This window comes from Vulpes lagopus, chromosome 23, assembly GCF_018345385.1.
Source record: "Vulpes lagopus strain Blue_001 chromosome 23, ASM1834538v1, whole genome shotgun sequence".
NCBI lineage: Eukaryota > Metazoa > Chordata > Mammalia > Carnivora > Canidae > Vulpes > Vulpes lagopus.
The window spans coordinates 10,808,386-10,831,226 of NC_054846.1; the positions used below are offsets into that span (position 1 = coordinate 10,808,386).

The window sequence follows — 22,841 nt, forward strand, 5'->3', positions numbered from 1 at the left end:
TACAGAATGACACATTTTATTGCAGAAAATATTTGAAATAGCTGAAGTTTACAAGTTCATTAAAGTATGAAATGAGATGAACCTGTTAAATGGTTATATTAAGATAAGTATCAAGGAACAGAGTTTTTAATAGGAAAACCTTCTATGTACAATGGTACAATTCAATTGAATTAACTTCTCATCTTAATGTTTAGTCTTATCACAAAAATGAGTTAATAAAATTATTTACAGGATTGAATCAAAGGACCACAGGCTTACCTATAGTATATACATATATTACATTAGGACTCTTTGTATATCATGAAATTCATAGAAAATTTTAAAAAACACAGATTGAGTAATCGATATCTTCATAGATTTTTGCAGATGGTTTTAATCTGATTCTTCACTGCTGAAGTAAGAGCTGTCACAGTATTCAGCCGTGTAAAGGAATTTGTGAATAATTGGGTTCATCTTCGGTATCCAGTGTCGGGGAACCAGATATGTTGAAAGATTAAATAAATCTACAAATACCTTGTACCTGTCACTGGAAAAACATAAATATACAGATGGTGTATATTTATTGACATGAAATGTTTAAAATTGTTTATCAAAAATTTTTCATTTCTCAGGTGATTTTTATGGCATAATTATTATTTAATGTTATGCTTCATTATACATTATATATTACATTTTGTGTATATTATGTATGTATTAGTAAGGAGTTAAGGAATATAACTTCTTAAGATCATCTTCTTTTCGTTCCATATCCAAAGTTCATGCTCATAAAGCAGTATTATGTGTTTCCTTGATCCTAACCAGGCTGGTTCAGATTAAAACCTAGAGTCTTATGATTGTCATGCTACCTTTATAAAGATAAAGGAAGGTGTACTCTTGTGTCTGACTTTTAAAAGATAGTATGCAAAATTAAAAAAAATTAAAGCATACAAAATTCTTAGTTGAATGTTCATTAGAAAATATTTCCCACCTCCAAAGTAGCTGTCAAGTAATTGACTTGGATGGATTAATAAATTAAAATGCCAACTTTTAGATTCATAGTAAATGAATAAAGGTGGTTTTAACATTTACAATCTTGTGTGTTAGTTATTTGAATTGTTGCTGTTTTATAGCAGAAGAGCATTTGCTTTTGAGGTCAAATTAGAGTTCATTTCTGCTCTCTGTTACTTTGCAACTTGTGTGGCCTTGGATGAGTTGTCTAACCCTCAGTGTCTTGGTTTCTAACTCTGTAAAATAAAAATTACAGCCCCTTCCCCCGACCAGGCCTTTGTAAAGACTTAATGAGATAATGGCACACTAGAAATGCTATATGTGTTCATTATTCCCACCATCCACCGATGTGCAGGCTCATGTGGTACAGACAATCATTTACTGTTTCATGTTTACAGAATATATTCCCCAGGGAAAGAGAAAATATGTGATGACTATGAAAATTTAAGTCAATGAATTTTATAAGTAGTATAGAGTGTGTTTCTAGGTAAAGTGAAAATTTATAAGAAGGATGAAAAATTGAACCTGCGTGTCTTATAATTGTCAATCTAATAATAAGAGTAGGTATTATGCTGAGTCAAGTCAGTCGGAGAAGGACAAACATTGTATGTTCTCATTCATTTGGGGAATATAAATAATAGTGAAAGGGCATATAAGGGAAGGGAGAAGAAATGTGTGGGAAATACCAGAAAGGGAGACAGAACATAAAGACTCCTAACTCTGGGAAACGAACTAGGGGTGGTGGAAGGGGATGAGGGCGGGGGGTGGGGGTGAATGGGTGACGGGCACTGAGGGGGGCACTTAACAGGATGAGCACTGGGTGTTATTCTGTGTGTTGGTAAATTGAACACCAATAAAAAATAAATTTATTATTTAAAAAGAGTAGGGATGAAAACCATGTACAATATGAAGAATTTTGGAGACTAAATGTGAATATGTATACAATGGAATATTACTCAGCCATTAGAAACGACAAATACCTGCCATTTGCTTTGACGTGGATGGAACTGGAGGGTATTATGCTGAGTGAAAGAAGTTAATCGGAGAAGGACAAACATTATATGGTCTCATTCATTTGGGGAATATAAAAAATAGTGAAAGGGAACAAAGGGGAAAGGAGAAAAAAATGAGTGGGAAATATCAAAAAGGGAGACAGAACATGAGAGACTCCTAACTCTGGGAAACTAACAAGGGATGGTGGAAAGAGAGGTGGGCAGGGGGTGGGGGTGACTGGGTGATGGGCATTGAGGGGGGCACTTGATGGGATGAGCACTGGGTGTTATGCCATATGTTGGCAAATTGAATTCCAATAAAAAAAATAAATAAAATGTTCAAAACAAAAAGAATAAAAATAAATGTGAATATCTAATTTATTCTTGAGCTGATTCTCCTTTCTTATGGGGCCTTTTAAGTTTTCCCATTTTCCTATGTATGTATCTATATCCATCTATAATGTTGGGAGCATTAAATAAATTAAAAACATAAATGTCCTGTAGATCTCTCTAGCATGTTTTAGGGTCTAAATAAATGTTGGTGCCTTTCCTTGACCTCTTTCCTTCCTGGGCACTCTCTGGAATAGATGGAAGTAGTATTTATAACATAGAGTCATACCAGGAATTAAGAAACTATTTTTTCAGCTGTGTCATTCACCTGGGCAAGAGGACATTAGCCGAATAAATAATAATTGTTTGAGTCTAGTCCAAACTTGAGCCAGAATGAGTTGAAAATGTTCCTACCTGGATGAACTCCCTCATATCCTCATAGATCATGCCACCACAAATAATGCCTCATTTCATCTCAGGATCAAAATGATGAAGTTCCAGAACTACGAACTTTTATAATGACCTCTCTAATAGGAATGCCTTCATCTAACCAGGATAAATGTGTTGTTAGCAGTTTGGATGAGAGCAAGTATAAATCACATTTCCTAGATAATGTATGTGTATGTAGACGAACCAAGAATCAGTGACTTCCACCAAGAAAAACAGGTGAATTTCCCTCAACTTACCTCACTGTTGAGCGCAGGTAATGATAGCCAGAGGACCCACCAGTGCCAGCTTTGCTGCCCAGCATTCTGTGCACCATGCACACGTGGTTATCTAGGCAAACACACAAATTAACTCCATGGATCTTTTTCTGCCATTAGTTCCACAATTTTCTAAAAGCAAGTGGTTGGTAATGATTATTGCTCCCTGAGAAAATGTTCACACCTTATCACTTAGCCGTATGGAAGGTTTGCAAGTGAGAGCCTGATGAGACCAGTAGGTTGCCTGGCACCCCGCTTGGCTCAGGCTACAGGCATATGAATCCATCCAAAATAATGATGGACTAGCCTGTGAACACAATAGGAAAGAGTAGGGCCAAATTATGACTTTCACAAGCCCTCACCACCTTACCTTCATGGGTCCCTTTCTCCATTTTATATATATATATATATATATATATATATATATAATGACTTTATTATATAATTATAATATTATATTATATAATATAATATATTAATATATAATTTATTATATAATTATTTATTTATTATATAATTATAACTTTATTATATAATTATGACTTTCACAAGCCCTCACCACCTTACCTTCATGGGTCCCTTTCTCCATTTTATATATATATATATATATATATATATATATATATATATATACATTATATATATATTACACACACATATATATGTATATACATATATATACATATATACATAATATATCATATATATACACACACAAGTAATACACACACATATATAAATTATATTTTAAAATTGTTTTGGCATAAGGATGAATAAGATATGGTTATATATTAACACATTCTATTTAACCTGAAGTTATTTTTTTCTTCTGACTCTTAAATAGTTTCATGGAGCCCCAAAGATAGTCTTTGCCCTAGGTATTATGCTTGCTGTGTATAATGGGTAAATGGCCCTGGGAGAGAATAACTGTTGGGCTGATTTAAAAAACAACAACAACAACAAAAAAAAAAAAACATAATTCATTCACACACAAAGGAGGAAAGAAAAGATAGCAGGAAAGGGAGCAGAGAGATGGAGAAAAGGATTCAAGGTATAGGATGGGAAGGAAAAATTATCAGGGTTGAGGTGGTCATGCTGGAAGGTGTGAGGAAGGGAAACTTGGGTGGCTCAGTGGTTGGGCGTCTGCCTTCGGCTCAGTTTGTGATCCTGGGATCTGGGATCAAGTCCCGCATCGGGCTCCCTGTGAGGAGCCTGCTTCTCCCTCTGCTTGTGTCTCTGCTTTTCTCTCTCAGTCTGTGTCTCCCATGAATAAATAAATCTTAAAAAAAAAAAAAAAGAAGGTGTGGGGAAACTTACATCTCCATTTAGTCATGAGTGTGTCTATGTCCATGAGAGAAGTCAGCAACTGAAAAGGCACCTGGAATCTAGGCTCTTCCCTAAAGAAGAAATAATAATAAAAAGATATCTATTGAAGCAACTCTAGTGTGTTCAGAAGGGCATGAGTTTTGTAATCTGTTGGTTCTCCAAACAAATGTCAACTTCACCTGTTAAGAGCTGTAGCAGCTCTGGATTACTCTCTCAGTCTTGGTTTCTTAGTCTCAAAAATGAAGATACTACTAATCAGCTTATAGTATTTGTTTAAAGGGTCTAGAATATTCCATGTAATACATGTAACCAGCCAGAATCACACTCAACATTGACACTCAATAAAAGATAGACATAGGAGCACCTGGGTGGCTCAGTTGGTTAAACTTCGGATTCTTGGTTTCAGCTCAGGTCATGATCTCAGGGTCCTGAGATCAGGATGCCCATCTGGCTCCAGGCTGAGTGTGAAGTCGGCTTCAGGTTTTTCTCTCTCCCTCTCCTTCTGCCCTTCCCCCCAACTCCCACACATGTGCATACATGCTCTCTCTCTCAAAAACAAAAAAAAACAAAACAAAAAAAAAAACCTTAAAATTAAAGAAACAAAAAGTAGACAAATACTCTATTTCAGATTCACCAGCTTCTTACAGGCAAACTATATTAAAACTTCTTCCAGGCAAAAATATTAAAACACAAAAACAAAAACTGCTTTTTTATTTCCTCTAATACATTTTATTTCCCTTTCTTTATCTAGTCATTCAACACTCAGTACATTTTCTGCTTCAGGTACATAAACTTGAGTGGCATAGATTTAGTAGAAGTTTAGGAAAAGAGTAAAAAATTTTGTTGATGTTTCTGAAGGAATGAATTTGAGAAGATTAAAAAATCAAATATAAGAGGTCCAATAAATGAGGTTTTATTTTTGTTTTTGTCTTTAATGTTTACTGGTGTGCTCTCCATTGTTCTGACACATTTAATTTATGAAACATGAAAATAAGGCCTTCATACCAATGGAGTGGGAGTACATGGACATTTAAGGGACACCCCAAACACTTTGGACAGTAAAGACAATTTTACTTGAAATTGCAGAATACAGAGAAATCAGTTTATAAAGTTGCTTTCACTTTATCACTTTTTAAAAATTTCATAAAACAGGAATACTCTACAAAAATGTTTAATGATGGAAGACATTTTATGACTGAGTTTCTGAGTAGATTAAACTTAGGCCATTTAGAAAATGTCATGTCATATAGAATATTGTAGAATTCAATAAAAAGCAAGTTTAATTGGTGTGTGGTGTGTATATTTTTACCCACTATAGGGATAAAGTTATATTCTTACTATCTAGAATACAAATTAATGAATGTCACAATTATTTTCTAAGATTTCTCCCAAAACTAAATGACTTCTTAAAACTATGATTGCAATTTATAAGCTTTATACTTGATATATTATCTGTACCCATTCATCAGCTTCTGCTTCTACTCTTCTTTGCTTTTACCTGTAAAAATATATCATCAAGGCTCCCTGAAGAGCTCTGTATGACAGTCGTCTTTCACCTGCAAGAAACAGTGAGTTTCAATATAATGAGGAATTTAAGGCAGTCATATTAATTTGGCATCATGATCTTAAATAATTGAGTTTCATATGTTTTTAGAAAACAGTAGTTTGGTTTAAATTTTTTATTCCTTAGATTTTACAAAGCAAATTAATATATTTCAAATATATATGTAATACATATTTTATATATGCACACTTTATATATATAATATATATGCCTTTAAAATATATATGTATGCATTTTAAATTTTCATGACCTTTAAGTATCATGTTAGGAAAACTTGATATAGAAAATATTTAACTTCTATACTAAAATATATTTAAGTCAAATAGTATAATGACTTACTTTATAAAAAATAAGATTAATTCCGAGGTTCATTTGAAAGTAGGTTTTTTTTTTTTCTAATTCACTTAAAATAACCTAAATTACTTAAAATCATTTGGCTTCAAGGAGTACAACCATTATATAAAATCTCTTATAAAAATAATAATAAAATAAAATAAAATAAAATAATATTTTATGGGTGCTCTACTAAAAGGCTTTCTTCTATCTGCAGAAAAACAAGATTTTTGCTATTCTTTACAGGGATTTTATAGAAAACAGACGAACAACCTTAAAGTTTGTAGCATTTCATAGTAATTTCATACACCACTATGCCTTGTACTTATGTTATAAAAATTAATTTTACCTTCTATTCCACTCATTTCCAAAAAAATTATAAGTAATTTGTAATAAAAGTTCCAAATACAAATGAACACAAAAATTTCAAACACATTAAAGAGATAAATAATGAAGGTATTGATGATATTACTGGTCAATGAGCTTCAGAAAATAACATCCCAACATTAATTATGCCAGAAAATCTAAATATGTGCTTTCCCCTGTCTATTTGGGAAACTGATTTCCTCTGTCAAACCACCCTTGCCCTCACAATAATTATTCCTCTGCTCTGTACTGCTGTATTATTTACAGTTACACTGCTTATCTTCATTTCTGTCTCTATTAGGCTGTGAACTAAAATGCTCTCATATTCAATTTCTCCTGGTATCCTGTATGTCTGATACATATGAAAGCTTCTGACTAATGTCTTTGAGATATACTGGACACACAAACTTACCATATAAAGTTATAGCAGAAAAAATTAACCCTATTCATGTTTCTGTGAGCACGATATAAAGTTTCATTTTATTTCTCCCACGTAAGATTTGGTATTTTAATCTCACAGTCATACATTACGGGGAAAGGACTCAGAATAAAATACTCACCTTTACTATAGAGATGTTCATGACGTTTCTCATCAAATAAGGAGAGTAACACTTCTTTTTGTTTCTGAAATTCAGCCATCTGTTCCTCTTTTTCCTCTGACTCTTCTTTAGCCTTTGGGAAAAATATTGCATTAATATTCTCAAGAGAGATCACAGATTCTAATTTTGGAAAACATCTCTTGTGAGAAATAGACTCACAGGAGCAGAAAGGGTATAGTTTCTGAAGGAATATTTGCCTTCTCATCTAATAATACAACTTGGAAATTATGGTTTATGAGATGAGTCTTCCTCACACTCCCTGGTTCTATCCTTTTATTTAAGTTTACATGATTTGTTAATCTCAAATGTTATTTTCATAAATATCATGAGAAATGGACTCAGATGGGCAAAACTGGAGACAACTTACAAGTGGCCAATAATCTAATTTTAGACAGTAATTTTTTAAGACAGGAAGGAAAATAATTTCATGTAAGAAAGGTTAAGAATTTCCAGCCAGAAAAACTATTAACTCTATTAAAATTCTATATTCAGTATAGAATTTATATTCTATAATTTCTTAGATATTTTCCACACTCAGATATTTATTCAATTGAAATCTATTGAACCATTTAAGGAAATTCTTATACTTCTGCCTACTACAAATGCTTTACTTACAATTCAATTAATTGAGCTGAAGCAAAAATCAGTTAAGTCAATTATTTCAGTTTGAACAATCACTCATGTGGTAAGAACTTGTATGCATATTATTGTCAATTATTCATTTATTTAGTAAATGTCACGCTAAGGTGATAGAGATAAAATTGTGAGCAAAAATTGAGTTCCTTGAACTCATGCAGTAAGTATACCATCTGGTGGGAAAAAGACATCGAACAAATAATCACCTAGGCATTATACTGCAAGTGTGGACAGTAGAATATAGGAGCAGAATATATAATGCCATGAGAACTTAACAGTAGTGAGGAGGTCAGGGGAGATCCTTTTTTTTTTAGGATTTATTTATTTATTTTACAGAAAGAGAGTATGAGTGCATGCACGTGAACGGGGTGGGGGGAGAAGGGAAAGCGAGGCAGAGGGAGAGATCTCAAGCAAACTCCCCTCTGAACATGAAGCCTGATCCCAGGACCCTAATATTATGACCTGAGCCAAAATCAAGAGTCCAACGCTCAATGGACTAAATCACCCAGATGTCCCAGGGGGAGATCTTTTTGAAGTTCTCCTGGAGCCAAGACTTGAAGAATGGAAGGAATTACCTGGGGAAGAATATTCTAAGCCCAGAGAATAACATATAAAAAGACTCTGTGGTGATAAATTCAAAGAATTAAATTTACTGTAAAGAAATTCAATATGGTTGGGCCATATGAGATGATGAATCACCTTGAAGACTATGTTCAAGGTTTTTATCTTAATTTTAAAAACAATTGGGAGAAAAACAGGTTTTATGCAAAAACAAAATGTGATCAGATCTGCATTTTAAGAAGATTGCTCAAACTGCAGTATGCAGAATAAATTGGAATGGAATCATACTGGGGAGAAGTAGAATAGTTGAGAGAAATTATGAGTCCAGGTGAAACAAGAGTAGTTTTCATGTGATTGAGGGTGGTAGATAAAATGGAGATATCTGACACCTATTTAGAAAGTAAAATTGGTAGGATTTGGTGATAAGTTGAAGAAGTGATTGAAGAAGAGGGAAGTGCCCAAGGATCAGTTGTACATTTCAGACTTGACAAACTAGATGGTTTATAAGAAAAAAATTTCTTCAATTTGTAGAAGACTGAGTTGATATGAGGAGGAAAGGAAAAGAAAAGCTTGGTTTTATCATTATGTTTTTGAGAGGACCAGGGGGAAATTATAAAGAAGGGTGTGAGATAAGTAATTTGAAACTTAAAGAGTTATTTATGCTGGAGATGAATGTTTGGGAGTTATTGGTATATAAGTAGATATTAAAACATTGGGTATAAATGAGTTCATGTGGTGAAAGAGTCCAGAGAGAGAATACAAAGTGTCTAAGACAATGCATTGCAAAATCCTACCACTTATTGGTCTGAGAAGAAAATGAGCCAGTAAAAAGGGACAAATCAAGACAATAAGGGCCAGTGATCAAAAGGAAGACAATGTCATATATTAAATCCAAGGGGAAATTTTTTTCAAGAAAGAATAAGGAGCCATTATTATTGAATGCCACTAGGAGATGAAGTAAAATAAATTAAAATGAAGCCATTGGATTTATATACCTGGAGGCCTCCTATGAATGATGGGACAAGAAGACAGACTGATCTGGGTTGAGGATTTGATGAGAAATAAATAATTATGCTAACTATGTGCTAAATACTGTACAGATATTAATCTAACTTAATGCTCATAATAATCCTATGAGGAAAATACTCTTATTTTCTATTTTACCATTGGTGAAAGCAAAGCAGAGGGAGGTTACATAACAGAAAAGTTCAATGTCACAGTCATTAAGAGATGAAAGTGAGACTTGAACCCATGCAGTGTGACTTCAAAGTCCCTGCTTTAAGAACTAACCTGATACAGCCTCATCAGATATAGAATTGAAACAATTCTTTCGAAAAATGTAGTTATGAAGAGAGGATGAGGGGGTAGCTTGAGGAAAATGAGGAATCAACAGTATCTTTCTTAAGTGAAAGAAATTTTAACCAAGAGCCAACAGGAAGGGTCCAACAAATATACATGAGCCCATGGTAAATTATATGGTTAAAAATATTTGGATGACTGGTCTTTTGTGAGCCTACTTCTGTCTAAAATTGCTCATGATATGAAATTTTCAATAGAAATTAAAAGGTCTATTAATCTGATATATTTATCTAAAATAAAATCATGCCGATTATGAACTCTTTATTTTGTTTTGTACACAAATAAAATCATTGATGTAATATATTCCTTGCAGATGCATTTGTGAAAGAAAAAGAATATGAGAAAAATAGAAGTTTAAGAGAAAGCTGGAGATTTCTTAAATAAAATTTCCAATAAATAAAATATCTACTTATGGCATCATAAATACCTGAATTCTTATGAATTCTTCTTCCAGGCCCTTGACAATGTTGTTTTCAAGCTTTCCCCAGAAGTTAAATCCATGTGGCTCTAAACCTGGTGTTCTTTCCAGCCATGCCTGAAGCATTATTTTTTTAAGTAAATATATCGTAGAATTTTAAATAATTGTAAAATACATTTTATCTAATATCTATGAACTTGAAATAGGAAATTTTATTAATTTTGGGAAACATATGTCATAAGTGTTTTTAATGTATAAATATTTTCCCTTTCCCTTCAACTTCTTCACTTAAAGAACAGCAATTCATTATATTTCATTTCTTAGTCTTTAAAGCAATCATATAATAATATTTACTCATTATTTATTAAGAAATATAGGATTGGGATCCCTGGGTGGCGCAGAGGTTTGGCGCCTGCCTTTGGCCCGGGGCGCGATCCTGGAGACCTGGGATCGAATCCCACGTCCGGCTCCCGGTGCATGGAGCCTGCTTCTCCCTCTGCCTATGTCTCTGCCTCTCTCTCTCTCTCTCTCTGTGACTATCATAAATAAATAAAAATTAAAAAAAAAAAGAAATGTAGGATTACAGAAATCCCAATTTTGTTCTATAAATGTATGAGCATATCTAAATGTTGTTTGAATGAAGTCTTCTGGTTTATTCTCAAAATAAATTATGGCTTAGGAGCTGAAGGAATTATGACATGCTTATGATATGCTCTCTTTTAAATGTAGGAGCATAGTATACTTAACAACTTTGGCATGAACTATTGGATTATTTTAAGAGTCCACAAGAATTGGGTTTTTTTTTTAATGTACTTTACTTTGATTCCAGTATAGTTAACATAGATATTTTTTTCATGTAAAAATGAAACAAAATTCATGCATCTCTGTGGATTCTCATTTAACCTATTTTTGGTTTTGAAATTAGCTTTGTGATTCTCTCCCTCCCATCTTTATGAGCTATTATTTGGCATCATATATAGCATATTCACCTAAATCCACATTTACAATACCAAGGGCATTAGTGTGCAGAGTAGAAGTCAGTAAAGAAAATTTTAATTTGGAAAGGGAAAAACCATTATGAAGGAAATCAAAACCATGTAACCTTGATTTAATAATTTACTTATGGAGAAACAGTAGTCCCTCAAGACCTTGTATAGACTCATAGGGAATTAAGATATGAAAAGAACAAATTCTGAAGATTCTACTCTTAGTAATTTACTTTAATTGAGAAAAATATTTAACTTGTGGAACTGTTCAATTATGGACTATTTTTTAAAAAGTAAAGCTCACTAAATGACTATACTTAGCTTAAAAATCAGCTAAGTGTTGTTTAGTCGGCTTGTTTAAAAGAATTGCCTTATAACATGAGAAAGTTATTAAATATTAACATAATTGATTATATAAATATTTCTGAAATTCTCAAGAGAGTTCGTTATATTTTAAATATTTTAATTAGTTGAGTTTAAGTATTTTTTATAAATTCTCTCTGTTCCTACTTACAATTAATGTGACAAAACAGTGGAGTTTTACAATTTTGACCTAACAGAAGCTAAATTAATAAGATGTCAGGATAATATTTGAGCATACGTACCTCCACCAGTTGCAGTAGTGTTTGCTCCTGCTCAGACTTAAGTAGCAGTTCATTATCTTCTCCTTTGAAGTTATCACGATAATGTCTTCTGTTGTAAGGGACCCTCAAACTCTGAAGGACACCTATCTTGTTTTCTAATAGTCGGAATTGCAAACTCTGGAAGCCTGATGCCGGAGATAAGTACTCTCTGAGGACAAATGGAGGAAGGCAGGAGAAGAGAAAGAAGAGAGGAGCTGACATTGCAAATCACTGATTTCTTCTATTTTGAGAGGTCATCAGTTTTACTCTCTTAGATATTATCAAGAACACTGACGCAAAACTGCCTAGAGATGGACCTGTGATTTGACCTTGCTGAAGAAAAAAAAATGAGCTGTCTAAATATCATTGTTGCTGTCGATTAATACATTTAAAGATGGAATGTTTATATAGTTTGGGCAATGGCATATATGCATGTGTGTACATATATACGTACACACGCACATACGTATATGCACATATGTTTATGTGTTTGTACACTAATTTTTTTTCCTGAGATAAAGACACATGGACATTGAGCAATACTGCTTATTCTATAGTGCTGAAAAGATTCTTTTTTTTTTTTGAAAAGATTCTTTATAGATATTATTTAATCCCTCCTAAAATTTGTATTCTTGGGGGATCCATGGGTGGCTCAGCGGTTTAGCACCTGCCTTCAGCCCAGGGCATGATCCTGGAGTCCCGGGATCGAGTCCCACATCGGGCTCCCGGCATGGAGCCTGCTTCTCCCTCTCTCTCTCTCTCTCTCTCTCTCTCTCTCTCTCTCTCTTTCTCCCTGTGTCTCTCATGAATGAATAAATAAAATTAAAAAAAAAATCTGTATTCTTGGATGTCATCTTTGACCTCACTACCTAGTATTATTATGAGCACCAATGAGATACTACCAGTAAAACAAATGAGATATCACCTTGCACAAAATAGGCAATCAAAACATGTTATAATTCCCATCCTACATCCTTCTAACTCTTCTATCCTTCTAAGCTTCCTTCACCTAATTGATTGTAAGACTTCAATTTTTAAAAACCACCACAAAGGAATTTTACTTGACCATCACACATGTTGGTGACGCTGCCTGTGATATCCTTAAATGCACCTGATGTTCTTAAGAAAATCTCTTCTCCAATTTTAGTATGAAAAAGCTTTTTTAAAAAAATATATATATATATATGGCTTTGGCTGCCTGGAAATGCAAAGCTGACGCTTGTAGTTCAATCCATAACTTAAACTGATACTTTTGCTGACAGGCTTCCTGTCAACTCTTGTTTCTCTTGTATTTTTAGTTTTGCTATTTTTAAAAAATGTAGTTATATGTATTGTGTCAGTCATGTTAGCCATTTTGATAAGTCGTCCAAAATTCCTTTTTTCAAAAGATTTTATTTATTTGAGAGAGAGAGCACACGCAGGGGGAGGGGCAGAGGGAGAGGGAGAAGCAGGCTCCCCACTGAGTGGGGATCCAGATGCAATGTGGAGCTTGATCCCAGGACCCAAAGATCATGACCTGAGCTGAAGGCAGATGCTTCACTGACTGAGCTGCCCACATGGCCTGTCCAAAATACCTTTTAATGGCTTCTCGGCCTTTTGGCTAAAATCAAGTGTGAAATTCTTTTTAGATAAAAACAAGACACACAACAATGAATTGAAGTTAATTGATCATATTATGTTCATCTGTAAAAGTGAATGAGGACATATTTTTAAAAACTTTTCAAATGCTTTGTGATCAAGACTCCCACATGTTTGTAGTGACTCAGTGTAGGTAGGACAGGAGCCTTACTCAGCACACATGTTCTCCTTCTACCTCACCCAAATGAAAAGGCAAATCCCACTGCATTCTTACAAGCCACAGATACACACCTGAAGTCATTGAAGTCCAAAGCTGTCATCGTTTCCAGAACGGAAAACTGCTGCACCAGTAGTTTAAGGATCACGGCCACTCGGTGCATCCGAGTGACAACCTTGAGCATGTTCCTTTCATCCCTGACCTGATGGTTAAGAAATGGAACACAGAGTAATCAATCCTGATTTCTAGAAATACAAAATGGACTACAAACAATAATGTACTCCTAGTAACTTTCTCTGTTTTAAAGAGGAACATTAGGATTAAAATTTGCCATATATATATATTGAATTAATAGTGACTAGAAGTTGTGTGCAAAGACTGTCTGCAAATTTGGAATCATTTTTATTTAAAAATAGAAAGTTATGTGGAAGTAACTAATAAGTCAGTTTTGAGACCCAACAACCACTGATTTCAAAGTCAATTTCTTTGTTTTCTTCAAGGAGTAAAGGTCAAGGAAACAGGGAAACTTCTGGCTGAGGATTAAACAACACCTGCTTTTATGTTAAGTTTCCATTAACATAAATGGGAATTGTATTGACATGTATAAGAGGAGTACTGTGTGCGCAGAGTTGTCTTGGAGCAGGGGCTCAGAGGCTGCAGGGACTAGGTGGTGTCCTGCTTGGGGAAGGTGTGTGGGAAGAGCAGGGGGCAGAGCTCCGGGTGGAGAGGGTAATTCAGACTTCTGCAATCACCTCAAGCTCTACCCTGCTCTCAGCCCACTCTTGATCCTCCCCAGGCTTCCCCTCCGTATTTCTTTCCTGTTCTTTTTTCTTTTTCTTTTTTCTTCTTTTTCTTTTAAGATTTTTAAAAATTTTATTTATTCGAGAGAGAGATAAAGAGAAAGATACAGTGAGAGAGAGAATTGGGGTGTGCAGAGGGGGAAAAGCAGACTCCCCGCGAAGTAGGGAGCCTCTCCTCTCCCACCTCCATCCCAGGACCCTGGGATCATGACCTGAACCAAAAGCAGCTTAACCAGCTGACCCACTTAGGTGTCCTCTTTTTCTTTCTTCTACTACTCCCTTCCTCCCACCTCTCTCTTCTTGTTTTCACTTTCCTCATCATTGTTCCTATCATCCCATATCAAATATTCATTAGAAAAAAATCTTTAAAGAAAACACACACACACACAAAAGAAAGAAACACAATTCTGGTACTTGTTAGTTAAAGGATCTATATTAGCTGTTTTGGCAATCTACCGTCATATACAACAACTTTCTTTAAGGGCAAAAAAAAAAAAAGTTCTAAACAAGAGGCCTGAAATTGAAATTTGAAAGGAACCTTAAAGCAATCCATAGCAATGGCACTGAAAGTATAATTACACTCTTGTCCATTCAGAAAGGTTTTTAAAATGTTTCCATTAACTAATAATTCCATCATTTGGTGTTAAAACAATATTTTTCTACATGCTCAAAAAAAAGTATAAATCCAATATTGTGACAAAATTAACTTACATGGCCATTCTGAAAGATCTCTCGAACAGAATCTAATTCCCAGAGGATTTGCTTAAACCAAAGTTCATAAGCTGCAACGAGAAAAATCATTGTCAATTGTAAAGTTATGGGAGCTTTTTTTTTACCATAATTCTCTGAAAGACAGAATTAACACATTGAAAAAAATAAAATGTAATTTTAAAGCAATAAATATAGTCTTACATTTATGTGAAGAGTCTAAATCTTCATCATCTACCTCTCTTAGTACCAAGCACAGTGCTTAGCATGAAATAAATAATAGGTGATTATTTTACGAACAAAGGAACTAAATAACCAATGTAGTCATTAGATGAGCCTAAAATATCAAAAATCTTAGAGATTCCTGGTGCATTCTAATTTGGTGCTATTGTATGGGTAAGGCTATGTTTCTGTACTAAGTAGAGGAATCAAATATAATTTTAAATTACATTTAAGAAGACTTCCAAGGGATCTAATTTTCATATTTGGACTAAGAGCAAATCAAATGTTTATTTCTCAGTTTCTATATCTTTTTTTTTTCAGGTTTAACTTTGTGTGGCTAGTTCCATAACCCCACTGACCACATATCATAACTGAAGGATGGAAGGACAAGTCTCCCTACCAGATCATGACAGCTCCCAATTGTTGTATGCTTATCACATGCTATACCTTGGGGTAAGTGCTCAATGCACATTAGTTCATTTCATCTTCACAAGAATGCTATGAATGAGAAGATAAAATAATTGTCTCAATTTTGCAGGTGGAGAAATAGAATTATTGGTCAAAAGACCTGACCAAAGTCACACAATTTGTAATGGTAGAGATGGGATTCTCAACAGTTTTCTGATTCCAAATCTGTGCTACCCTGCTATGATACTTCTATTAATTTTGTCTTGGCTAAGACAATAAATGTAATAAAAATGTAAGCATGAAAACAAGAGAGGTAACATATCAAGTCAATTATTTTCTATCTTATTTTTTTACTCTAAGGTGTTGATCATTTTAACCAGTCAGTGAAGCAAACAACCATTTGAGAAAACCATTTCCCTATCTGAAGAACAGATAGGGAAAGAAAGCACATCTAGAAATGGACCACTGACTAGCATGAGTCGTTGGACCTTGTCAGACAAAGGACAATATTACGGCACCAACAATCTTAGAGTAAATCTTAATATTCTGAGGTCACAGACCTCTTTAAGACATATATTCATGAAATTTTGTGCACAATTTCAATGAGTTCAGGGACTTTCTAAACTCCCAAAGTCACAGATTCCTATGTTAAAAACCACTGTCCAGAGGTAAGAAGCCTGAGGAGAATAAATGCACACTTTAGACAAATTTTACATTTTGTTTTGTACCAGATTATGATTATGTAAAGTCACAATAAATTTGAGTGTCTATTTCTTGAAAATAGTTTTATTTTATTTTATTTTATTTTATTTTATTTTATTTTATTTTATTTTTAAGATTTATTTATTATTTTTACAGAGAGAGAAAGAGAGAGTGAAGGGGAGGGGCAGAGAATGGGGGATAGAGACTCTCCAGCACACTCCCCCTGAGTGAGTAGCCTGATGTGGGGCTCCATCCACAACCCTGAGAAGATCATGACCTGCCCTGAAATCAAGAGTCAGTCCCTCAACCAACTGAATCACCCAGGCACCCCTTGAAAATAGTTTTTTAAAGTTCCAGGTTGAAAAGCAGTAACATCTTATCTTGCAAATTCTTTGTGAATTCCAAGAGATAGAAAGTTCCCTTGGGTTTAGGAAAAAGCTAAAGTCCTACATGATTCAGTTAGCAATGAAGTTACATAAAAAAGACTGTTACAAAATTCTAAAAGGATGCCTTATGAGAATTTATCTGGCAGCAAAATATTTTCAAGCATTTCTAAGGGAAGTGATTCCTTCATCTTTCGCCATCTTAAAGAATTGTGGCTCTCATTACTGTTGGGAAATGCTTGTGGAATAATGACTATCCAACCTTTTGTGCAACTTACCTTGATGAGTTATGATAAAAAGATGTTCATCATGGATTTTATTTCCTTTTATTTCACTTTGAAGTTCCTGTGCATTCAAAACCTTTTCCAACTTTAAACAAAAAATAAAAAGACTAATTTTGTATAAACTTCCACGTATAAGATGGATAAGTAATGGGGATCTAATATATAGCATAGTGATCATAGTTAATCAACTGTATTATATACTTGAAAGTTGCTAAGAGAATAGGTCTTAAATGTCCTCACCACAAAAAAAGAAATGGTAATTACGTGAAATAATGCGGATGTTATGGTGGTAATCATTTTGCAATATATAAGTTTGTCAAATTAACATGTTATATACCTTAAATTTACACACTATTTTACATTAATTACGTCTCAATAAAGCTAAAAAAAGATTTTTAAAAAGAAAGATTAATTTTTAAGTTGTAAAACTCGTTTTTTTAAATCAATTTAAATAAGAAGTAGAGAAAAAGAAAAAATAAATAAATAAGAAGTAGAATACAATGCTAAAAAAAAGATTCCCAAATTCTCGGGAAGCAATCTATGTCTTTTTAACAAATCATGAGTCTTAATCATAAAGAATGAGTTAAATTTATGATTTTTATTCTTTCCAGAAGAACTTACATTGGGTAGGATTCTATCATTACAAATACAATTGCACTCAATGAGTAACCATATCCTTCCTATCTCTTGAAACTAGTGTGATAAAAGCTTGGTAATGTAGCTCACTGTTTACCTTCCGCTCTTTTACTACCCAAAGAGCCTATTCTAAAAAGATCGTAACATTTTTTATCAGCTCATCCTTAGAAACCCATCATTGAAAGTATCAAAGGCTCAAACAATTCACTTCTTAAAAAATGTAGAAGACAAATAGAATGGAATTTACCCCAGAATTATCTCCAAATACTTCACTTGTAATATTCCTCTTTCATTTACTAATAATTTCAAGAAAACCTGTATCTCCAACATTTCTACTTTATGATAAGCGATTTTAAAAATACATTTTTCTGGATACATTTGCAATGATCTAGGCTGGGATTTAGTGACCATGTCTTATTTACACAAGTTATGCAATGCCTGCCAGTTATCTACACTTCATCTTCTCATGTCTACTCTTCTGCTCTAGATTATACACTCTGCCGTGTACTGTACCTGTCAGAGAAGTGAATTTTCACATACGAGCCTCCTGAATTGTTCTAACAAAAGTTGAAAAAGCATACATTTGCATATTTATGTCCAGAAAACCTTTTGATGACTGAGAAAACAAACAAACAAACAAACATACAAACAAACCAAAACACGAAAATGTCACTTTGCAGAATTTAGCTCCTAACCCTGGAAGCTAAACACTGCAAGGCCTCTCCCACTTACATGCAGATAGTTTCCATAGATAAGTCCTCCTTTGCTGGCTCTATTCACACCAGTTTGTGATTTGTCTTCTTCATTATCTTCTACAGATAATTTTTTAAAAGCACAGCTACAGGTTACGTAAGTGAGGAAAAAAAATAGGAGATCTTGAGAAAGCATAGTAACTAATAAGACGAGTGACCAAAATTCTCTGGCTAATTGATTTTAAAGGAGATTTTTAATGAAAGAATAGGGATGATAATTTTGAATGCTTTTAAAACTCAGAATCAAAGCATTCTTAATCGGCATTTCTAAGAAGAGCCTGACCATACTTAAAATAGAGGTAAATACTCACCCAAAGTTGTTGCCTAAAAATGGGCACCCACTCATGGTGAGAGCACTGAGGAGAGCTGAGGTTGGACTCTAGACGGAGGATATCATTGACCTTCCCAGATGTTCTACAGCTGCCTCTTATATATCCTGCCCTCCCTGCACCAGCCAATCAGCCCTCTCTGTGTGCTCTGAGGTAGGCTCTCATTTCAGTCTGTCCAGAAGCTGAACTCTGTAAACTTTGGAGAGCATTTGTGTTGGGGACTGTTTGTTTGCTAAAAAAGCAAGATTTCTGCCAGACCAAATCATTTGACTAGCTAAGTTCTGTTTTTATATCCAAAACAACAAAAGTTAAAAAAAGTCAATGGAGGCTAGAAAAAAAAAAGAAAAAAAATGACATTTAATTATTTTATTCCAAGGACACATTTGGCACAATGTTAGGATATATAATATAATGAGCTTATAAAAAACAAATATTTATTCTCTCAGTCTCAGATTTGGCTATTCTTACTACTATTCAGCCAAAAGTGAACTTGAGTGTGACAGAGGCAGAGTACATGCTCATACCCCATTTCCATCTCGTTTTTACTGTTTTTCTGGTCTAAATCTGATCTAATAATTAGCAGCAGGTGGCCCCTGCTGTATTGTATTGGAACCTAAATGGTCGTTACTAGTTTACTGTTTACCTGTAAGCAATTATGGGACAATGGGAATCATCCTCACTGGGGTACTTTGTACAGAATGTAAAAATAATAATAAAGAGCCCGCAATTCCAAATAATGTCAGTGATAAAATATTTTTCCAAAACACATTATTTATTAGTTTAACTTCTCAATTGTTACTTTGAAAATTATTGAACCAGGCCAGGAGCTCCATCACCCTGTCCTTGTACAACCATGGCTACGCACTAACCACTACATGTAGAGTCAGTATTTCTCATCAATTGAATTATCTAAAATGGTCAATTGAGGTTTAATTTACCAAAGTAATTAGATGTCAGAAACTTCATTTCTAGTCATGGCTCCACCACTGAGGAATTGTGTGCTACAGGGAAAAGTGATTTAAATTCTATCAGTATCAACTACCCTCTCAAAAGAAATGAAAGTGTTCAAAACTAGGCATAATTTTGAAGATCCTGATCCAACATAAAATCCTGATTTTATGGCTCTTAATAAATTATCATGTTTAATGCAATTTTACAGAAAGATAGACAACATGGAAGTGCCATGTTATAAGAGAACTGGGAAATCATCAAAGCCATACCCTAGACCCCCTGTATTCCCTTTGGGTTTTTACTGGTGACTCTGGCATTGCTCATGCAATGAGTAGGGGGGGTTTGCAAGCGAGGCAGAGTCACTTGTCCTTATTGCTCTCACCCATGGTGTTTGGGAGCAGATGATTACTAGCTCCTTTTTTCCCACATGGTTGTTCAACTAAGTAGTGTTTACAAAGAATACAGCTATATAATTTATTCTACTGTCTGTAAGATTTTTGGGCTAAGAAGTGTTCTTCCCTTATTGATGAATACACTAGTGAAAAAAATGAGGAAATGTTCTTTTCAATACAAATTGGAAAAATTAGGTATTTTTGAAGCAACATAGTCGTCGTCTTCTTCTCCTCCTCCTCCTCCTCCTTTTCTTTCTCCTTCTCTCTCAGAAATAGGACTCCACTTAGATTTTCTAAGTAGTTTCATTTCAGTGGTTAACCTTAGCAACACAGGAACTGATTTTTCAAAGTTAAATTTAGTGCGTTAGAGAAATTATGAACTAATCTAAGAAAACTTATTGCCTTTAGCCAGGACAGTAAATATAATAGCAATGCCTCAACATGAACCTCCTAGAAACACACTTTCACTCAAAGAATCAAATTTAAGGATGAGAGCCTCAGGCATTATACCAAGTAAACAGAGGAGAACATATGAGTATAAGGCAATGATTTGTGGTGACTTCTAAACTCATTGTATATCCATATACATTTAATTCTGTGTACACATTAATTACAGAAAGAATATGCTAAAGATAGGATTGACTGATAAGTCTACTTAGAAGATACAAATCAAGACCAATTCTAGACCTAGGAGAAACTCTAGAAACCACTGAATCTGTTTTAGAAGTAAGAATACCAAAAACCTGAGAGGCACCTCGGTGGCTCAGTTGGTTAAGCATCCAACTCTTGATTTTGACTCAGATCATGATCTCAGGGTCGTTGTGGAATTGTACCCCAGCTGGGCTCTATGGAGCCTTTTTAAGACTCTCTCTCTCCCTCTCTCTCACTCCCTCCCCTGTACGTCTCTCTCCCTCTCTTAAAAAAAAAGACTTTTTTTCTCATATATGTCATAAAAGAATATAAAAAATAAATAAGACTACTAAAACCAAAGTCTACATCTCTGGTTCTTTCCTTGTGATTTTTAAGATTAGAATATAGAGAAGTGAGTCTGGGAGATGAAACAAAGACAAGAATTAGCACTATCATGTGTTAGGCCAAACTTTGAAAGTGAATAGGAATTTTCTTTATTCCTTCAACCATCATGATATTGGTTTCAAAAAAAAAAAAAAAGGCTACATATAACCAGTTGTAGAATGTAACATTATCTTCTTTCCCATAACCCTCAAAGCTTAGAATTCTTGAAATTTCCACCCCTGTTCTATAACCCAACTGTTCACATTTTTCTTAGTCAATAGTTAAAGGTTGTGGCAGACACAGAAACACTAAGTCAAGAAGGGAGTTGTCATGGATAAATGATCCAGCATCTTATTTTTCAAGGGTAGTTCTGAAGGCACTCTGTACCCTTCTCCAAATATCCTGGAGGCATCCCAGTTATTAATGCTATTAATCACAGGATTGACCTCATTAATGAATCCTTTGGTTTTTCTTCTTTCCCTTCCTATCTCACACCCCCTGCTATCCCACTCTTATTCCAGGGAATGTCTCCCAGATAAGTTCCCTCTACCTAAGTCCTTGTCTCAGGCTCTGCTTTGGAGAAAGCCAAACTAATATACGGATCTCTTACTAATCATGAGATCTAATACATTTTGGAACTAAATAGCTGCTTTTTTGTTTTTCAAAATATTTTTCCTTTCTCAGCAAAGGAGGTTCTGTGAATATATCAGCCATTCAAAAATCCATTCATTTGGTTGATATAGGGAAATACCATTTGATATATAAAATAGTCATTTGTTGTTGATGTTATTCTGTTGTTGTCATTAATGTTTTGTTTGATTCTCAAGATGGCAATCTAAAGAAAGTTAAATCCCTTAGCTAGGATTTGAACTTATTTATACAGTAGAAGCTTTTCAAAGTAAATCTGGTAAAACTGGGGAATGGTCATCCATAAGTAATATTTGCTCAGTTTTTGTTATGACAGACCCAAGAAAAAGCAGACAAGAAACTATTAGGACACTGATTTCTAGGAAAGGGGTACTCATGATACTAATTATGGATCTTTTTTTAAGATTTTATTTATTTATTCATGAGAGACACTGAAAAAGAGAGGCCGAGACACAGGCAGAGAGAGAAGCAGGCTCCATGCAGACAGCCCGATGTGGGACTTGATCCCGGGACTCCGGGATCACACCCTGGGCCAAAGGCAGGCACTAAACCACTGAGCCACCCAGGGATCCCCCAATTATGGATCAATTAAGAGATTATTTTGTTCCCTTGTATGAATTTAAGATGATGAGTTTCCAAGGGAAAAATTTATTGGGAGATGTGTCTATGTAAGGTGGCTTTAAGCCATTGTGTAAATATAACTTTTATGTCTCACACAGCAAAAGTATCAGAAAGGAGCCAAAAACTAAATGATCTTTTGTTGTCCTGGGCTATGAAATGTGATATTTGTGGAAAAATACTACAGATAAACTCATATTTTATTTCATCATTTCTTAAAATACATGAATATTAGAAAAAATAATTCCATTAATATTTCCAATGTAAATCGTAGCAGGTCATAAAAACTGCTTTTGTCCACTATTGATGTAATTTGCTATAAAACTCCAATTGACATTTTAACATTTATTCTTGCCCCCAGGTCAAATTTGATATATTGTCATTTAAAATTTGTCACAAAATTAATGCTTTTCAT

General features: G+C 34.3%; 1 protein-coding gene across 1 annotated transcript; it reads right to left on the bottom strand.

Annotated features, from left to right (window-relative positions):
• On the bottom strand, positions 1-18,937 carry TDO2 (tryptophan 2,3-dioxygenase). The gene is made up of 12 exons (XM_041738572.1): positions 18,786-18,937; positions 18,455-18,560; positions 17,081-17,171; positions 15,091-15,161; positions 13,654-13,781; positions 11,767-11,953; positions 10,185-10,292; positions 7,163-7,274; positions 5,838-5,895; positions 4,331-4,410; positions 2,996-3,086; positions 1-526 (listed from the first exon to the last, which is right to left on the bottom strand). Exons 1-12 carry the CDS (start codon positions 18,818-18,820, stop codon positions 373-375), a joined length of 1,221 nt encoding a protein of 406 aa, XP_041594506.1. The 5' UTR covers positions 18,821-18,937; the 3' UTR covers positions 1-372.
• Between the last annotated feature and the right edge of the window lie 3,904 nt (positions 18,938-22,841).

Bases quoted from the DNA above. Each gene is read 5' to 3' on its own strand.
- TDO2 (XM_041738572.1), bottom strand. From the start codon at position 18,820: ATGAGTGGGTGCCCATTTTTAGGCAACAACTTTGG. The intron at 15,162-17,080 runs GTAAGTTGCACA...TTCTCGTTGCAG, and splicing joins TTTTATCATAACTCATCAAG to CTTATGAACTTTGGTTTAAG. The intron at 4,411-5,837 runs GTAAAAGCAAAG...TTTCTTCTTTAG, and splicing joins TTGATGATATATTTTTACAG to GGAAGAGCCTAGATTCCAGG.